At 40.3% G+C, this 18,902-nt stretch overlaps 1 protein-coding gene across 1 annotated transcript; it reads right to left on the bottom strand.

Moving 5' to 3' along the window:
• Nucleotides 1-11,561: 11,561 nt before the first annotated feature.
• LOC143133383 (uncharacterized) lies at nt 11,562-13,282 on the bottom strand. Its single transcript, XM_076293148.1, has 2 exons — nt 13,167-13,282; nt 11,562-12,618 (listed from the first exon to the last, which is right to left on the bottom strand). Exons 1-2 carry the CDS (start codon nt 13,280-13,282, stop codon nt 11,562-11,564), a joined length of 1,173 nt encoding a protein of 390 aa, XP_076149263.1.
• Between the last annotated feature and the right edge of the window lie 5,620 nt (nt 13,283-18,902).

The raw sequence follows: 18,902 nt of genomic DNA, 5'->3' as shown, positions 1-18,902 counted from the left end.
GGAACCAACTGCATTATGTTTTGTCAACAGTACACATTCTATACAGTTAAGAACAAAAGTATTCATACCCCTGGCAAATATTGATTTAATGTTAATTTTCTCTTGACCAATATGTTTGAAAATGACACTTCTACATGGCTAAATGTTGTAAGATAATGTGGTAGAATCAGTTTTCATATTTTTTGAACATTTTTATGAAAAATGGCATGTCCAAAATTATTCATACCCTTTTTAAATAATCACTGGAAGCATGTTTATTTGTCATCACAGCTCTCAAAATGGTTCTCATAATACATACCAAGCCTCTCAATGTCTTCACAATGATTATTTTGTTAAAACATTGTCTTAATCAAGAATGGGTCCCAAAACCAAAAGCCTGTAAAATATTTCTGTTCAAATCCTGTCTTTATCACATTCATATAATTGTCAGTCCTTAGAATTACTTCAGTTTTGTAGCTTGGAATTCACATTATCTAGGAAGCAATGTTTGAGCATTTATGATAAGTATTATTCATGGGCACTACTATTTCGATATATGATGGCGTCAAAATAGCTATTTAGAATCATCAGTGTCTCTACACATGAACTCGAGCATTGAGAACATTGTTCGTGTACACAGTTTACTAAAAAGAAAGGTTTTGGACAACTCACTCCTTGGCTGGCATGATGGCGGCGAGCAGAAAAACTAAGTTTTTAAAAACCTTTCTTTTAGTAAACTCTGTGTACACAAACAATGCTCAAGTTCATGTGTAGAGACACAGATGACTTCGATCAAAGTTTCATGTTGTGTCGAGCCTTCTTGGTGTTTTAAAAATAGCTATTTTGATGCCATCATGTATCAAAATAGTAGTGCCCCTACGATTTCCATTAAAAAAGCCATTTGACCCGAAAACGACGACAAGCTAAAAGTGGCGCTTCGGACGTAGGCTATAATTATGCTTTTAAACTAAAGTTTGACTAGGGTACATTCACAAAAACACCCTAGGATGCATTCTGGCCAGTTACGCTTTAACAGCCCCACTGATTTTCGTGTTCCTAGCCTAGGCTACTCCACCAATTACCAAAAAATGCAACCTCGTTTAATCTTAATGCGCATTTGTTGCAGAGACACCGTGATTTTATATCATCCAAAGCCCAGCTACATTTCTTTGAAAGACAACGATCTTTAAACAAAGCAGGCTACCTACAGTACATAGATGGCAATATCAGTTGTGCTTTAGACTGACAGAAAATACTGAGGCAAAAAGTCCTACCCAAAATAGAAATCTCTCCGATTTTCTATTAGCCTATACATGGCGGTACTCGGGACTTTCAACAACAGTTGCTTATATTTCTGTATTATACCAAAAACATAAATATCTATGTATTTTAATTATTCCAAAGTAGCATAGGCTACAAAATATGTCGAGCTATGTGCTACATTTGAAGAGTTTCAAAACGCCACCATTTTAATGAATTTTCATAAATATTTTTTTTTACATTTTGTTTTCCAAATAATTTCAGTTGAACTGTAACTGGGTGTTGTTATTTTATATATCTTTACTCAATCAAAACAACACAATACACATTAAATAACCTGAATGTTTTAAAAAAAGGAGATAGCGTTTTGGAACCAAACTCTTCATTTCTTCACACAAAAGTAACCAAGTTTAGCTTAGTCTTCTAACCTTATTTTAAGACAATAATTAAAAATCTTACCTTATCACATGTCAAACAGTCACCAAGTGTCCAGTGCCCTAGCTATGGCTAATCCTAGGCCAAACTGACCTAATGTCGCGTGGTTCATGCAAACATCACGTGCATTCATTCTCAGGTAACATTTTGTCGCGTGGCTTTAGTAGGCCTGTGCATGCTGTGCATTTCACGATTGATTGCAATATGAAAATGCTATTTGCAAATGGAGATGCATTTTCAACTAAAAATATAGCCTAGCATGCCTCAATACAACGCAATTCAGATCGTTACAACGTTAAGCGCATTTTCATATAATAGATGGGGACAGTAAACATTTTTTAAAAAATAATTAAAAAAAAACATTCTTACCTCCTAGGCCTAGTTTCAGTGATAACCTCCTAAATGGGCAATCTGTCACTGATGGTTGTCTCCTTTTCTCCACAGCTACTCAGCGCCAGCGTCTGCGTCAATTGGAATTCAGTGATTCGGATTCCAGCGATTCTGACTCCGCGTAAGTAGCACATATGGCAAACCCCACATACTTTGCATTGTTTTGATAAATGGATCGATGAGCAAACTCTTTTGTTTTTCCAGAATAGTTCCATGATCTGGAGGAACCGGAGCAGCCCACCCCCCAATTCCTTGTTGGTGTTTTTTTTAAACATTTTTTATTAATTTATTTCTTTGTTATTTTTGTTATTGTCAATAAATATTATAAATAATATTAACATTTATAACATATTGCCTGCCTGTCTTGAATTAAGCAACAAGCCCCGAGAGGCCACTGGTTTTAGAACAGCTGTTAGGCATGATGCGCAATTGCGGAAGCAATCATTTCCATATAGGCTTGTAGGCTACTGGAGAACAAGTCATTGCTCATGATAATAAAAGTATAATGTTCATTCATTTTCACGGTATGGACTAGCAATGGAAAATAAAAACAAAATGTTGGCAATTGGTTATAAGCCAACGTTTTGCAATAAACGGATTTTTGTAGGCCTATTGTGACGCACGACGATTTTCTCCGTGCCAACGTCAAAACAACGTTACCCCACCGGACAAAATGAAGTTGGCACAACGTCAGTAAACAACGTCATGCCAACGGATGATATGCCGTTGTGCCAACGTTGTGCCAACGTATGCTTGCTATCTGGGTAGCGGCTAAGGAGCTGGGCTAGCAATAGGGTTGCCACCTGTCCAGGATTTTCCTGATTGTCCAGGATTTTCATGGTCTGTCCAGGAAAATAAAAATAAAAATCCTGGACACTGAATGTCCCGGATTTTTGTACATGATGCGCAAAATGTGTATTTCAGTTTAATTGAAGCGTGCCTACGTCCATAAACGTATGCACAGCCTTATTGGCTCTACAAAAATGGCGTAGCATAACATGCGTGGTGGTGGTGGGGGCACGCACCGTGGAGGTTCATTAGAAATGGTAAGGTGGAGACGGAGAGTGTGTGGGACAAGGAGAGACAGAGAAAGGAAAGTTTATTCCACATAAGCAAAAAAGCAGAACTTAATTATGTATTCCCCCTTTTTTCTCAGTACTGCCCCCAGGTGTCCACAATTAAAAACTGTTGAAAATATAACAAAATAATAAAGGTCTGCTATTAAATAAAGCAATTAACTAAACAAATTATTAGAAATTGTCATTCTTACTAATTTTAGCTATACAATTGTCGCTTAGAATGACGGTTTTTATCTTGGGTTAGATGTGCGAAAGGCGCCGTTGCTTACAAACAAAAAGGTCGATTGGATGGTGTCCAAAATGTCCAGGATTTTTGTCAGACACATGTGGCAACCCTAGCTAGCAAGCAGCAGCCTGAAAAGTTGTGGGTTCAATTCCTGGATTCCACTACTGAGCCCTAGCTTGTGCAAGACACTTAACCTTGAGTTGCTGTGGGGAGAATGGCCCCTTGTAATATAATAGACATTTTGGATAAAAGCATGAATAAATGTAAATGTAAACAGTTGGAATTGGATTCAGTGGGCAAGTAGGGCGGCTACATGTTAGGAGTTTACACATGAATGAAGGAAATGATGGATCATAAGCTGGGGAAGACTGAGGATAGGCACTAGGACCGCATGTTGGATTTCTTGCTGCACCCTTATCCAGGGGAGGCAGGTTGTGACCATGGTTCAGAGAACGGACTACTGATAGAAGCTACTTTTTCAGTGAAGAATGAGGTAAAGATGTTGGCTGTGAGGTTGGTAGCTGGAGGGTTGAGTAGAGTTTTGAAAGTAGAAAATAGTTTCCAGGCATCAGTGGCACTGTGGATCAGCCTTCAAGAAAGTAGCGACTAGTTTCTAAAGAGATCAGTAAGTTTGTAAGTTTGTGCCATTTTCTGAAGCCAGTGCACAGCATTCGGAATGTATCATTTGAGCGGGTCTGGTGGATAGAGGGCAGGCTATCCAGACAGACTACAGACTGACAGACTTAGTGTAGAGTAGATAGACTCTGTGGCATCATCAGCCTTTAGAGAATGTGGACCTAATGTGCCCTCTGACGAGTGGTGACGTGGGGCAGCAGTGGCCTACTGGTTAGCACTTCGGACTTGCAACCAGAGGGTTGCTGGTTCGAACCCCGACCAGTAGGCACGGCTGAAGTGCCCTTGAGAAAGGCACCTAACCCCTCACTGCTCCCCGAGTGCCGCTGTTGTTGCAGGCAGCTCACTGCGCAGGGATTAGTGTGTGCTTCACCTCACTGTGTGTTCACTGTGTGCTGAGTGTGTTTCACTAATTCACGGATTGGGATAAATGCAGAGACCAAATTTCCCTCACGGGATCAAAAGAGTATATACTTATACTTATACGTGTATGGAGAACGGGATGGGGTTGCTGAGGTCATGGCGGAAGGGAGACCATGGGTGGACAAACAGAGGGTTGTTCCAAGAGGCACGCATGGAACTGAATGAACTAATGACCAGAGAGGTGTCGAGCAGGAACCGTTTTGAGCTAGAATGACATGCCTTTTTGTGAACCAGAGATAACAGGAATCGGATAGCACATTGCTCAGGGCGATGAGAAAGAACCAGGCCTATGATAACTAGGCAAATAGGACAGGATAGGACATGATTGCTGCTTGTAGTCTTATTTATTTATTTATTTATTAATGAGGCAATTTAGATCTGCCCTTCATTTCACTGTTAAAATTAACATCCCCATTAAAAATGGATTTAGGCATACTGTTTTGGCACGTTGAGAAGAAAATTGTCCAAAAAAACCAAATCATCATTCTTGAGACCACATTACAATGGGCACAATCACATTTAGAAAGACTTCACAACTAAAGCTGATGTCTGTTTTTTATGTGTGTAACACGTAACTGGCAGTGTTTCCCTGACTGACACAGCAGCGCGCTAGAGATTAACCTGAAATGACACGGATGAGGAGGGAGGTTTCATCTGAGGCTGCGCGTCAGGTAATCTGGATCAGGAGACGTGTGCAAACGTAAAGTGGGGGAGGCTGCAGAAGTAGAGGAAGATGGGGTTGACAAGTTCCGGAACAGGTTGTAGATTAGGCTACTTGTGATGCTGAAGTGCGTCAGCATCAACCCAGGGATCTGTGCTCCTGAAACAGCCCCCTAGTCACTTCCGACGGCCTGATTGAACAGAGTAGGCATTTAATGAGATTTCCAGACAACTCAAAAGTATCTGTCTCATGTGCAATCCTTTAACCATTGCAGTTAGGTTAAACAGGTTACACAGTTTGTCTTGGTGAACACACACCTCTGTATCGTCTTGTCACCATGCACGCCTTATAAACCAATGTGCTTGGTGGAAATGCTAGCTGTTGTAAATGAACTTTTAAATTAAATTAGTCATTCAACTGATGCAGATGTGATAGCTGACAAGTGGCCATATTTCTGAGACCCCCCATAACCAAATGGAATTTTCACACAAGCACCAGAAGATTCTAGCCTATTGAACTGAACTGACTGAGACAACAGAAGAAAGGACTTGTAAACCATGCTCTCTGCTTAGAGGAATTTCAATTGGTACTTTGGTACTATGGTTTTGTTGTTTGACATCTTAGTGTTTCTTTGTCCTAATTAGACATCTGCATTAGTGCAACACAATATTAGGTTAGGACCCCGTTTTGTTTTATATTTTCATCAGAGCCAAGAGTACCAACTGTTATGAAATGAGATGTTACGATAGATAGATTATGATTTTGACCATTGGGATGATTATTCTTGTGTTTACGCTTCTCAGTAATGCCCATCTAGTGTAACTGACACTGATGGACCCATCTGTAGAAATTAGTCAGGCTGAAGTGTTGTTTAATTTGATTTTCTGCCACAACAAGATTACTTTGTTGTTTTGTTTTCTTTCCTTCCAGAGTGAGAGAACAGCATCAAATGGAGACTAATGACACTAAGCAGTGATCCACTGTAGGCTCACGTGAAGAGATTATGTTTCACGTCAGCAGGCCCACTGCACCCATCACAGGCTAGTGATTTATAGAGCAGAGAGTAGAACCAAAGCATTTCTGACAGTGTTGGCCCTTGTCTTTCAGTATGCGAATTTGACCCCACCCCTCCTCCAAACGTTACATCTTCTCTCTCTTTCACCCATTTCTCTCTGTCCCCCCTTTTCACTCTCCTCCTCTCTTCCTTTCTTCATCCCCTCCCCCCTTCATTGCTAAGCTGACCCAGCTGCTTTGTAGTCAATAGGATTATGATGGCTTAAATTGTCATCTGATAAAACTAAGTAGCTTGCCAACCACCCAGTACCCTCTTAACCAATTTGCTCTTAATTAGGATAATGAGAAAACAAGCAAGTAAGGACAGTCTTAATATTTTTAAGTGATAAAACGATGATAAGCCCTTTCAATTACGTTATCTTAGTCTCTCACCTGGATGCCTAGAGCTTGATTTGACATTTGAAAAGATTTTTGAGGCCTCCCCTAAAACTAGACACAAAGATGGGGGTAGGGGAGCGCTTTAATCATTTCAACCTGCTTCTAGCTGAACTGAATTTGAGATAAAGTTATGCTCAATTGAAATAAATAAACAGAGCTTCGATTTATTAGAGGTTAATATATCGTGTTTATCTATGAGGATTAAGGGCCAGGGAGACTCATGCGTAATTGAATCACAACTGATATCTTGGTCCTGTCTTGGCAAGGGCTGTTCTCTCATTCATCAGTTCTCTCAATCATCCCTGTGTCACTCAATCGATTTGAATAAACTATGGCCCTCAGTCATTCCCTGCCAGGTGTCATATAAAGGTGAAGTGCATGTGATATGCAGCGTCTTACTGTGTCTACTGTGATACTGCTCTTTCAGTGTCTGAGAGAGCAATAGTTTTGATGGTCTGGTACAAAAGGCATGAATCTATATTTCAATGAATGGTGTTGTGCTATCAATGCCAAGGTCACAGAGGAAAAAAACGGGTATAAAGAGCTATAAAACAATTTACTTCAGTAATTTCCAGAGTATTAGCCTGTTTTATTCTATTTTTTAAAGAGTATTGACCGGACCCTTGCATTAAACATGGTTTATTAAACAGATTCAGATTGTGCTTTAATCAGAGGGAAAAAATAAGAGGAAAAAACACATTTCCATGTATAGTCCACCCCCACGTGTTAACCTCATAGCTGAAGTAATTTTGCTAAAGCACCTTGGATAATAGTTGAGAATTTACAGCACTGTACACTGTCTTGAAACTGAGGAGCTGCTAAAAATTATAATAAAAAGACAATTTGGACAAAATAACAAAACAGATTCTACATATTCTAGTCTTGAGCGGGGTGAGGGAATGCTAGCCAGGCAGTGACGATAGGGTCATAGCATGGCATGGAGATTTAACAGTGCCTTTTTGAGTAGGCAGGCATTAGGGAGCTTTCACTCTACCATATGGTAAGCCTCCCTTGGTTTAAGCCTATCTGGGTGCTTGCTATCAAAGTCATTTTTTTCCCCTTAGGCCACTGTCAAGGGCCAAGCAAATACTATAATTGGCTTGTGCGTCTGTCTGAACTTTCTTGGAAAAAGCTTGCTACATGGCCCCTATAGGTGTCACTTGTTCTCCATGCCTCCTCCTCATGAGCATTTGTTTGCAGATCAAGATTTCCTCCACTTTGCCTTTCCATATAAAGTAACAGAAGATGCACATTGGTCCAAAGGAATGAATCCTTGCCAATTAGATTGTAATAACATGCATATACTGTAAGAGTAGATATGTAGTTTCAAACCATCCAGTTCGAAGGGCTTAATTTTTTTAACCTCAAGACCTCAGGACCTTTTACCTCGTTGGCAATACTTCTAATACTAATACTAATGCGCTCAGAAGTGCACGGTGTTCTGGCCCTATTTCTGCACCAGGTAAAGGTGTCAGACCTACCTGTTGGTCAGACCGGGAAGAGTGAAGCATCCCATAATGTTGTTCGCACCAATCAAACCACAGCTTATTAGCTACCTCTGTGTAACTCTGCTATATTGAACAGTATTGCCAATTCAGCTACGTCAACCCAGTATAAACCTAGTGGGTAGACAGGCAAATCCTTAGGCTTTTTAGTTAGCTGGTTGATCTGTAGATGTTATTTCATTAGCTTTAGTGTAACTAGCCCATTTTCTTAGAACAAGCTTCATCACTAGCCATGCATCTCAATGAGTCAAAAGGATAAGACTGATTGCTGGACTGATTGGACAAAAGGATGAGACTGATTGGTCTTTCTGACTCAGGTTCACTCTAAGAAATGGAAGTACCAGTGTGTACGTCGGTACAAATGCTTGTCGCTGGGGCAGTACCCTTTTGAAGAACAATAATGTACCCATGAATTCAGGTACTTTTGTGTACCCTAGCCATCTGTACCAATCAAGGTACACTTGTGTACCTGCAATGACTAAAATGTACCTGTATATATCATTATCACATAGTACCCTTCAAAGGTACTAATCTGTACTTTAAGGGTACAACCCCAGCGAAAATTTAAGGTGGTATAACTGAAATATATGCACAACCAATAAGTTAATTTAAATGTTTATTCTGGGGGGAAAACACTTTCAGTGATATTACACACAATACTCCACATGAATACAGGTACAATAAATGTTAACATGTTCATATTAAAAACACATTCCTATCAAAACATCAAAGTATCTTATATCCATATCAATATACATATTCACGTAAAACATGTTATGACTCTTAATGTAAGTGTAAATTTTGGTTTACAATATTTTGCCTGAGTAGCCACATTGTGTTTATATGCAGAAGGGAAAAAAAAGAAAAACGCACGGTAGAAATTTGCACGGTAGCACTAATAACACCTTTATATGATCTATAAAATACCAATATTTGAGTTAGTAATCACTTCAACAAACCTTGTAGGCTTTTAAGTTCATGTTAATACGTGTGTATGAGTGATGAAAATACAGTATCTGCTTGCCATAACCATTACACGTTGCAAAATTAAGTCCTTGCAGTAACTTAGTAGCAATGTTACAATGTTATAATGTTCATAACCTCACCAATAAATCAATCAACCAATCAGAAAATATACTCCAATCCTTTCAATCATGAGGCGAGCCATTAAAAAGGCAAGAGTCTCAAAAGGCACCAAAGTTCAATATCAAAAACTGAGAGAAATCCAACATATTCTTCAGGAGAGTGTGCTAAGTAAAGGTCAGCAGCAGTGGAGGCTGCTGTTTCCCCCCTCTTCAACTTCTGTTCCTCTGCATATATCCACTTTGACTTAGACTGGAACCTTACTTGATCTACAGGACGTTCACATATTTTCAATAGCAATGGTAGCCTCACCAATGACAGCAGGGGTTTTACATCTGTTGGAAGCAAAATGCAAACACAAACCTCAGAATAAGATTTTTTTCAACCACACAACTAAATAGCCTCAGACAGATTGTGTAAAATACCTTGTCTAATACATGTATGTAACTATATCAATCTGCTCACCTGGCATGGATCAGCGCTGAGTCATTGCAAGTTCCATGGACCGGCTGACTCTCCCAAACTTCTCCTTACTCCTTTTCACCGTATCTTCATGAACGAAAGCTGCCTGCTCCACTATGTGTTTGAGAGACAAATGCCATGCAATAGAATAATATAATTAAACAAAATGACACAACAATGAAATAGCACAAAGATAATCTTAACCAATATATAAATTGCTATTGGACAAAAAAAAAAATCTAAAAGTTGTCTGTATTATTATAATTTGCATAATTTATTATGCAATACTTTTCTATATGTATTTAACATCAATAAGAAAAATACCATTACAAAAAAAAACTAGCCATTAGATCCTTTAGGAAAGGTAGGCCTACTTTCAAGTAGCCATATTCTGCCTTGGTGGGTATCTGTGAGAAGGATTAACGTTAGATTTACGTTAGACCATTATCAAGCTCTGAGTAACTTTATAACATTATAGAATGGTTCTGAGTTGCTCCCTCTAACTAGATAAGCAATGACAAACAGGATGTTCTAGGCAACTCAACTAATTCATTTTCACCTAAACAAAATGACAGTGTTGAAGGTGATCATGCTTACTGTGTGCACATACCAGGCTTCTTTCACCTGCACTACCATTGATATTAAACCAGCCTTTCAGTGCTAGGATATGCTCATATATCTATGGGCTAAGGTAGTTAGGATAATAATTGCTAGTGAAAGTTGGCTTCCACAAAAACGTAACATTGCCATGGGAAATAGTAGATAAAACACACACACGAATAATTTCCTTACCATTTATCACGATAGTCATGCATTATTGAAAGAGTTTGAACTCCATTTAAAAATATCTGAATTCATAGCTAACCTAGGCTAGGTTACTAGCGAATGCTAATGTTAGCCTTTAAAGGAACACGCCACCCAATGTCAGTAGTAATACATGTTCTTACCTTAACTTTCACGAGTTGAGTCATACCTCTCCCGTGTAGGTACGTGCACTCAAACGCTCTGGTGCGCGGCGTGACTGTGTTAGCATGTTGCTATGCTAGCGGGCTCAGACGTAGCCAGACGTAGAAGTAATCAAAAACATCCACGTTTTCCCGACTTAAATACAGTTGCACGAGTAGTTGATAAAAATGTCTACGGTCACACAACATGAAACATGGCGATTTTCCAAGCAAATAAACAGGAGAACTAAAATGTGTGGCGCAATAGCACTGGGAGTACTTCGACCTAGCGTAGTAATATTAATTAACACCTAATTGTAGATCCTATCCACCACAGAGTTTATTATCCATGCTTGATCGACCCCTCAGCCTTCCCCTCCCCTCTGAGCGAGAGAGGCACACACACTAGAGATGCGCTGATGGGCTATTATTTCAACCATAACTGCATAGCAAAACTTATCATCCATCAGCCATCCATCAGCACCAACGTTTTTTGACCAATTTTCAAAACCGCACCCGCCCACCATCCACTGGTTGTTTTAATGTAAGCTATATGGGTGATGCAGCGCTGCAGTCACGCCACGCACCAGAGCGTTTGAGTGCACTTACTGACACGGGAGAGGTATGACTCAACTCGTGAAAGTTAAGGTAAGAACATATATTACTACTGACATTGGGTGGCGTGTTCCTTTAAGCCAACAATCTGACTCCATTACTGTAACAGTAGGCTATTTACAATTTACAAACCGAATTTCAATAAATTGCACCTTACCTCTGAATGGGCATGGCTAGTGTGACGTCAGGAAGCATTCGAAGTCACTTCCGTGTCCACTAGTATTTTTAGGTCACGCCAGGGTTACCAAAACAACAATGGCTACAGCACAGGAACCGGTCACCTTTTATACAGTGACAGCCTACTTTGCTGACTTCCCAAAGTCTGTTCAAAAGGGTCTTAACTCCTACAATTCAAATAGGGTAATAACGGTTAGTTCAATGTCAGGTGGAAGTCTTACAGGGAAAGTCCAGGCCTCAATGAAAAAAAAAACCGAGTCTGTTGTGGTCAACTTCCTGCACTGTGAACTGTCCATTGACAAGAAATGTTGGGATGTTCAGTGACACTCCCTCAGGCAAAATGTCACGAATAGTGAATCCCTTATCTGCCATCACCGTATCACCTGGTTCTAGCTGTTGGAGTACTCCGCAGTCAGCTGTTATCGCCTTGTCCGAGGTACTTCCACCATATAGGTCACTGACGAAGGTAATAACTCCATTGGGAGCCACGCCAATCAGAGCTTTAAGTGTGGTGCGTCCTTTGTAATGACTGTACAGATGACTCTGGGTGTCCAGTCTTTCTGTGTTGGAGACAGCCACTTCAGTGCAGTCAAGCACAATCCGACAGTCAGGAAATGGATGGAAGCAATCTGGCAGGGATGTTTGGTTCTTGACTCTGGAGGGGATGTTGTTTTCCATCATGCCGACATACAAAATGTCGTACAGTGCACTGCTGATGGTGGTGAAGATGTTTGTGACTGTGGCACGGCAGCAATTGAACCTTGTTGCAAGGTCTAGGATGCCACAATTCAGTCGGAGCTTCATCAAAGTCAGGAGTAGCTGATCGATAAGGGGCATAATTTGTACATTCCAATCAAAATGATACTGGAGATCAAATTTGGAGAGAAGGGCTTCCAAAAAGAGGACAGTGGCAACATCTGGCAAGCCAGTGTAGTAACTGACTTTGTCAGGGTGGGAGGAGATTTGACTGAATGAAAATGTTTGTTTTTGTTTCTCCAATTCTTGTTTCAGTAGGTCATTTTCTTTTCTCAGCATATCATTTTCAATTTCAAGCACCACAACACTTGAAGTACCGGGGGTCTGTATAGCAACGTCAAGGTGGTTTAGGGCTGGTCCAGCTGTTCCTTCTTCCTCCACGCTCGCAGGGACCATTCCTTTTTTTCGTTTGGTGGGGATATGATCGGGGAAAGCCTTTCCATCATTCCATGCAAACCGCGTTGGCCCAGCTGCTTTTCCATCAGGAAAATGCCACCCACAAACCCTGGAGTTGTAGTTCGGGGTGAACTTGTCACGCCTACAAAAATAATTTTAAAAAAAACGGCAATTAACATCTTATAGCTCAGGCTCCCTCCAACTTGCAGAACCAACTTATATTATCAGATGTGTTGTTTTAGCTAGGTCTACTAGAGTCAAAGTCAGTCTCACTTCAAAGTCTAATGATTTTCTATGCAGCACAGACACTGGCTGTCTTCCTTAGCATACAGTACGCAACATTACTGGTAGCAGTTCAAGAACGATAACAATAACGTTAGCTGCTAACCTAAAAAGCACTTCGAAGTGCTGACAAAACAACTTGCAATAGCTAGCTAGTAGTTGCTGCTACCTAACTGGTAACGTTAGGCGAGCTAGTAACATCTCACCTGTTATTATTATTATTATTATTATAGTTCAAGAACGATAACAATAACATTGAAAGCACTTCGAAGTGCTGACAAAACAAAGCTTGCAATAGCTAGTAGCAGCTAGTAGCACTACCTAACGTTAGCTAGTAACGTTAGGCTAGCTAGTAACCGTTAGCCTGTATTATTGTTATTATTGTTCATCATTTGAGATCCAACTTACCGTATCAACTTCAGCCATCTCTTCCTCTCTTTTTCGTCGAGGGGAAATCGGTAATACGATATCGTTTTGTTGACATCGTTTCTGTTGTTACAACACGGGACACAGCACTGCACCATTTTACTGCCGTTTAGGTTGACAGAACACCATAACCGTTATATTAGAATATTAGCGTTGGACACGGAAGTGGCTTTTTGGATATGATGACGTAGCGCCTAGCCATGCCCATAGCGTTGCCTCCTCTTCCACGAAGATTATTCCATCCTGCACATGTGTTTTCTCACACCAAGCTCCTCACTGAAAGTTGTTCCACTTCTTGGTTTGTGAGATGAACAAAGTTAAGGGGAAAAATAATGGTTGCTCCCGTCCTGAATCTCCTCCCCCAACAACTTTTGAGTGACAGGCCATGTACTTTTTGTACCCTTAGGTACAAATATGGTCCCTTTTTGAAAAGGTACATTAATGGTCCAGGAACGGTACATATTAGTACTTTAGGGGCTCAATTTTGTTCCCTATAAGGTACAGGGTCAAAAGTTGTACCTAAAAGAACAAAAATGTACCTCAACCGTACTCCTATTTTTGAGAGTGTTCTGTGCTGTGTAACAGGATACAAATTGAAGCTTGATACAAGTATGCCTTGGCAAACACAAAATAAAATACACTCCCTGTGCCTTAAACTTCAGCACAAATGATTGGAAAACTATAGAGGAGCAGTCATGCAAGTCACTGAAGTCTGAAGATGGATGCAAAAATAATCTACTACATGAAAAACACTACAGCTCTGGAAAAATTTAAGAGACCTGCACATTTTTCTGATGTCATCCTATGGTTGCTGAGTGACATTTGAGTGAGTTGACAGTCAGATTCAAAATGGCAAGGCGTCAACTCATTCTAATGTAATCTCAGCAATCGTCGGATGACCTCAGAAAAATTTGCAGTTGTCTTAATCTTTTCCAGCTGTATATGTTTCTGATTCATTCATCTACTGTACTTTATTGGCTGTTTGACTATACCAAAATGGCTATAATTATAAGTTCAATCATATAAAAAGTTCAATCTTAGTGTCATCTGACCATAAAACCTTTTTCCACATGGTAGCAGAATATTCCAGATGTGTTTTTGCATAGTGCAGACGAGACTAAGATTGAACTTTTTGGACTGAACTCCAAGCGCTATGTTTGGCGAAAACCAAACACAGCACACCACCTAAAACACACCATACTTATGAAGCATGGTGGGGGCAACATTATGTTGTGGGGATGTTTCTCTTCAGCGGGGACTGGGTAATTGGTCAGGATAGAAGGGATAATGGATGCTGCCAAGTACACACACATTTTTGAGGAAAACCTGGTCCCTCTGCTAGACAGCTGAGGATGGGCAGGTCATTAACCTCCCAAAACGACAATGATACATACTGCCAAAAGAACAAAGCAGTGGCTTAAGGTGAATGTCCTTGAGTGGCCAAGTCAGAGCCCTGACTTAAATCCTATAGAAAATCTGTGAATGGACTTGAAGAGAGCAGTCCATCGCTGTTCCCCACAGAATTTGACTGAACTTGAACAATTCTACAAGGAAGAATGGGCAAATATTCCAAATCTATAGGTGCGCAAAGGAAGCTACGAAGTATTAAATCAGGGGCTTGATGACTTTTCCAACCCTGTTATTCTAGTTTTTCATTTTTATTAATTTTCAGAGCTGTTGCCTTTTTTCCAATATTGTGATGTTATACAGCTAAATTTGTAAATGAAACTGAAAAAATATTTTTTTAAATGGGTTTTGATTTCAGGCTGTATGACAAATAAAGCAACTATTTCAAATGTGTAAGATGATTTTCTATAGGCAATGTACCATAACGATAAAAGTAAAACAATTCCTATTTTTAAGAATTAAAGCTAACTTATTCATTTTATTATTTTTTTATTATACCTTTATTTAACCAGGGAAGAAAATCACATTGAGATAGGTATCTCATTGACAAGTGAGCCCTGGCCAAGGTAGCAGCACACAGTGAACATAATAGAGACAAAGTAAAAATAAGTACATAAACAACAGTCACAACACACACATACACTAACACGCTCACACACAACAATACAACAATGAAACAAAATTAAAAGTTAAGAACAGGTGCAGACAGTTTGGAATGTTTGGTTGAGATATGACTTAAATTCATTGATTGAAATAAATACTGTAAGTTTCAACGATCTTTGAATCTCATTCTAAGCTGTTGATGCACTATAAATAAAAGCAGTTTTTTCAAACTATTTCTGTAAAAAACATCTCCATAATCTAAGACAGGTAAGAAGGTAGCTTCCACCAACTTTCTCTTGGCTGACTGTGAAAAACAGGCACTATTCCGAAAATAAAACCCCAGCTTTAGCCTTAACTTAGATAGTAATTGTTTAACATGTAACTTGAATGTTAAGTCCTCCAACACAAAGAGGAGACCAGTTCTTTAGCTTTACCCTGAAAAGTGTAAAGAGGTGGTAGAGAAGATTCGCATTTATGTTTCCTAGAAAAGAATGCATTTTGTTTTTTTATCATTCAGAACTAGTTTTAAAGAGATGAGGTTGCGCTGAACTATTGTAAATGCTTCCTGCAGCTTTGAAATGCAACTATCAATGGAGGATGCAGAGCAATAAATTATGGTGTCGTCTGCATATAAATGAATACTTGCGTCTGATTAGGGTTATCACCAAGATTGTTAATGTAAATAAACAGTGGACCCAAAATGGACTCCTGTGGCACACCAGATTCAATACTGAGCCTATCAGAAAGACACCCCTTAATTTGCACCCCTTTTGCACCTCATTTAAAACACCTATCTGTATAACTTAACACCAGAACAAAAATATGTATCTGGTTTTCAATGTATTACAAGTCTCATACAAAAATCTTATTTTAAATTCAGTTGTTGCTCCCAGGCAACATTATACCATTGTGGAATGAAAATCAATATTTTACAGATAAGTAAGTAAGTATAAGTAAGTATACTTTTTTGATCCTGTGAGGGAAATTTGGTCTCTGCATTTATCCCAATCCGTGAATTAGTGAAACACACTCAGCACACAGTGAGGTGAAGCACACACTAATCCCAGCGCAATGAGCTGCCTGCAACAGCAGCGCTCGGGGAGCAGTGAGGGGTTAAGTGCCTTGCTCAAGCTGTGCTTCAGCCGTGTCTACTGGTCGGGGTTCGAATCGGCAACCCTCCAGTTACAAGTCTGAGGCGCTAACCAGTAGGCCACGGCTGTCCCAGATATGAAGTTATAATGATTAAAACATACAAATTATTATATGAAATAATCAAAATCACTGTTATTTACTGGTTAAAAGCTCCATACATTTCCCAAAACACAGAGGGTAGGCCTACACTGTAGCAAATAGAGGGATCAGTCAGGCCTCAAACTTGGGGCTATGGGGTAGCAAGTGTACAGCTTGACCGCAACACCAAAAAGCCATGGATGTTGGTATGGTAGTCAGGGCACATACTCAACCATATGCTGGCATTCTGTAAAACTTCATGCACACTCATGCACTTCACACAGACAGGTGCCCCTCATACATCCCTCCATCCACTGTTCATCACAGGGTGCCTCACTAATGCATCGCCTTTCAATGGGGGCCCTCATACAGAGGTCAACCTGCCTAAGGGTCCCTCATACAGCTCTTACTTTGAGGACATTTCATTAAGCATCACAGCAAGCCCTTTCACATCTGGCATTATGTACAGTAGCAAAAGGAGAAAGCAGTCACCCCACCTGGCCTCAAACCCCGATACAATTAATTACAAATATAATGCACTTGCTTGCTATATAATGCTTGCTTGCACTTATAATGCCCTACTTATTTGGTATGGCCATATGCGAGTCCGTTATGGTACAATGTTGCCTCAGGGCAACATGTCGTTATTTGTAATTTCCTATGACGTCTACATTGATATGTTATGAAAAGTTGTTGATAATACATCTTTACTTATCAATAAAGGTTGCTCATATTGTTTTTTGATGATTTACTGGAAGTAAAGTACTGAGAAATGCAATTTCCGTGAGGGAAAATGTGGCGTCGCAAGACACCTGCACAGTTCCTGAATGAGGAAGCAAAATGACTGTGAGTCATGTGACTTCTTTCTTGCAGTTGCATTGGATTAGCCTGACGAGCCAGACCCACATTAAAATGTAGGGTCTGGGCACTCACCGTTCGCAGTGCTCAGTCCGAGGGGCAGGATAATCAGTTGTCTTTCAAATTCCCTCTGCACGCAATAGGACAGCGGCAGCGCTATGAGTCCCATGCGTTTCCCACCAGCGGAGCTAGTTGGCTAGTTCAAACGTTTGCCAACTTAATAAAAGCTTAACTCGTGTCACACTGTTCGCCAACAGCAACATCCATCTTATTTGTTTTCAAGTAGCAGGGAATTCAAGCCAAACCGTTGCAACTCTGCCATCAATCATTATGTTAAGCCCACCTAACGACTCTATACACGATTTCATTGGCCTGATTGAGTTTCGATTTCTGGAGCTCACAAGCCAACGGAGAGTTGCTAGATTAGCAACTAGGGGCTTGTGGGGCGCGTCTAGATTTCTAGGCTAGCATTGGATAGTACTGGGGTCAAATTACTGTGTGTGTGTGTGTGTGTGTGTGTGTCTGTTTGTGTGTGGGTGTGTGTGTTTCTGTGTGTGTGTGCATGCATGTGTTCGAACATTGGTGGTTCACATGCACAAGTGGCAACATGACAACATGAACTGACAACATGAACCGTGTGTGTGTGTGTTTGTGTTTGTGTGTGTGTGTGTGTGCATGTGGGCATGCATGCATGTGTGTGCGAACATTGAGATGACAAAAAAGTGTGACCAAGTTGAATAAATCACTCAAAATTCAAAGAAATTAGTCACAATGAATTTCATGTGTTCAAATGCCTTTTGTGAAGGATATCATAAGGTCTTGAGGCAATCTGATGAAAAATGGTAATCTATGGTACAGGGAATGTGTAAATCGGTCATATTTGACCGGAACAGTGTTAGAAGGTTAATTTGTCTCCATCTCCTACTTCATCCCCCACTCTTGCAACTTTTGTGTATGCAAATTAGTGTGTGCATGTGTGTGTTTGCTTTTGTGTATATGTGTGCTTCTCTATGTGTGTTCTCGCTTGTGAGTGTGTTTGTGGGGGTAATGGTGTGTGTGTGTGTATGTGTATGTGTGTGTGTGTGTGCGCGCGTCTGCATGTGTTTTATGTGTGGGTGTGTGTGTGTGTGTGTGTGTGTGGGTGTGTTCGCTTGTGAGAGGGTGTGTGGGGTAATGAGGTGTGTGTGTGTGTGTGTGTGTGTGCGTGCGTGTGTGGGCGTGTTAGTGTGTTTGTGTTTATGTGTGTGTGCCTATGTGTGCTTGTGTGCATGCCTGTGTGTGTATGCATGTGAGTCTGTGCCTGTGTGTGTGTGTATGTGCATACGTATGCCTTTATGTCTACTGTGTGTGTATGTGTGTGCGTGTGTGTGTGTGTGTGTGTGTGCCTGCGTAGTGTAGGCACTAAATGTACACATATATTTATTTATTGTATTGAATTTCACGAAACTTGGCATGCATTCAGAGGGTGTCATAATGATCCTACACTTCAAATTCTGTGCAGTTTTGAACCTGTCAGCCAAAGATAACTACGATTACAATGCCTTGTTTTTGCTTTTTCATTTTTAACTAGGTGGCGCTATACCTCAAATGAGTGGATATGGGATTTGTGTTGACATGGCC

This window comes from Alosa pseudoharengus, unplaced genomic scaffold, assembly GCF_046254945.1.
Source record: "Alosa pseudoharengus isolate Yale_2024_CS ecotype anadromous, Long Island Sound unplaced genomic scaffold, YU_APseudo_1.1 YU_APseudo_1.1_scf_2, whole genome shotgun sequence".
NCBI lineage: Eukaryota > Metazoa > Chordata > Actinopteri > Clupeiformes > Clupeidae > Alosa > Alosa pseudoharengus.
This window is presented reverse-complemented; position numbering and strand designations above follow the sequence as displayed.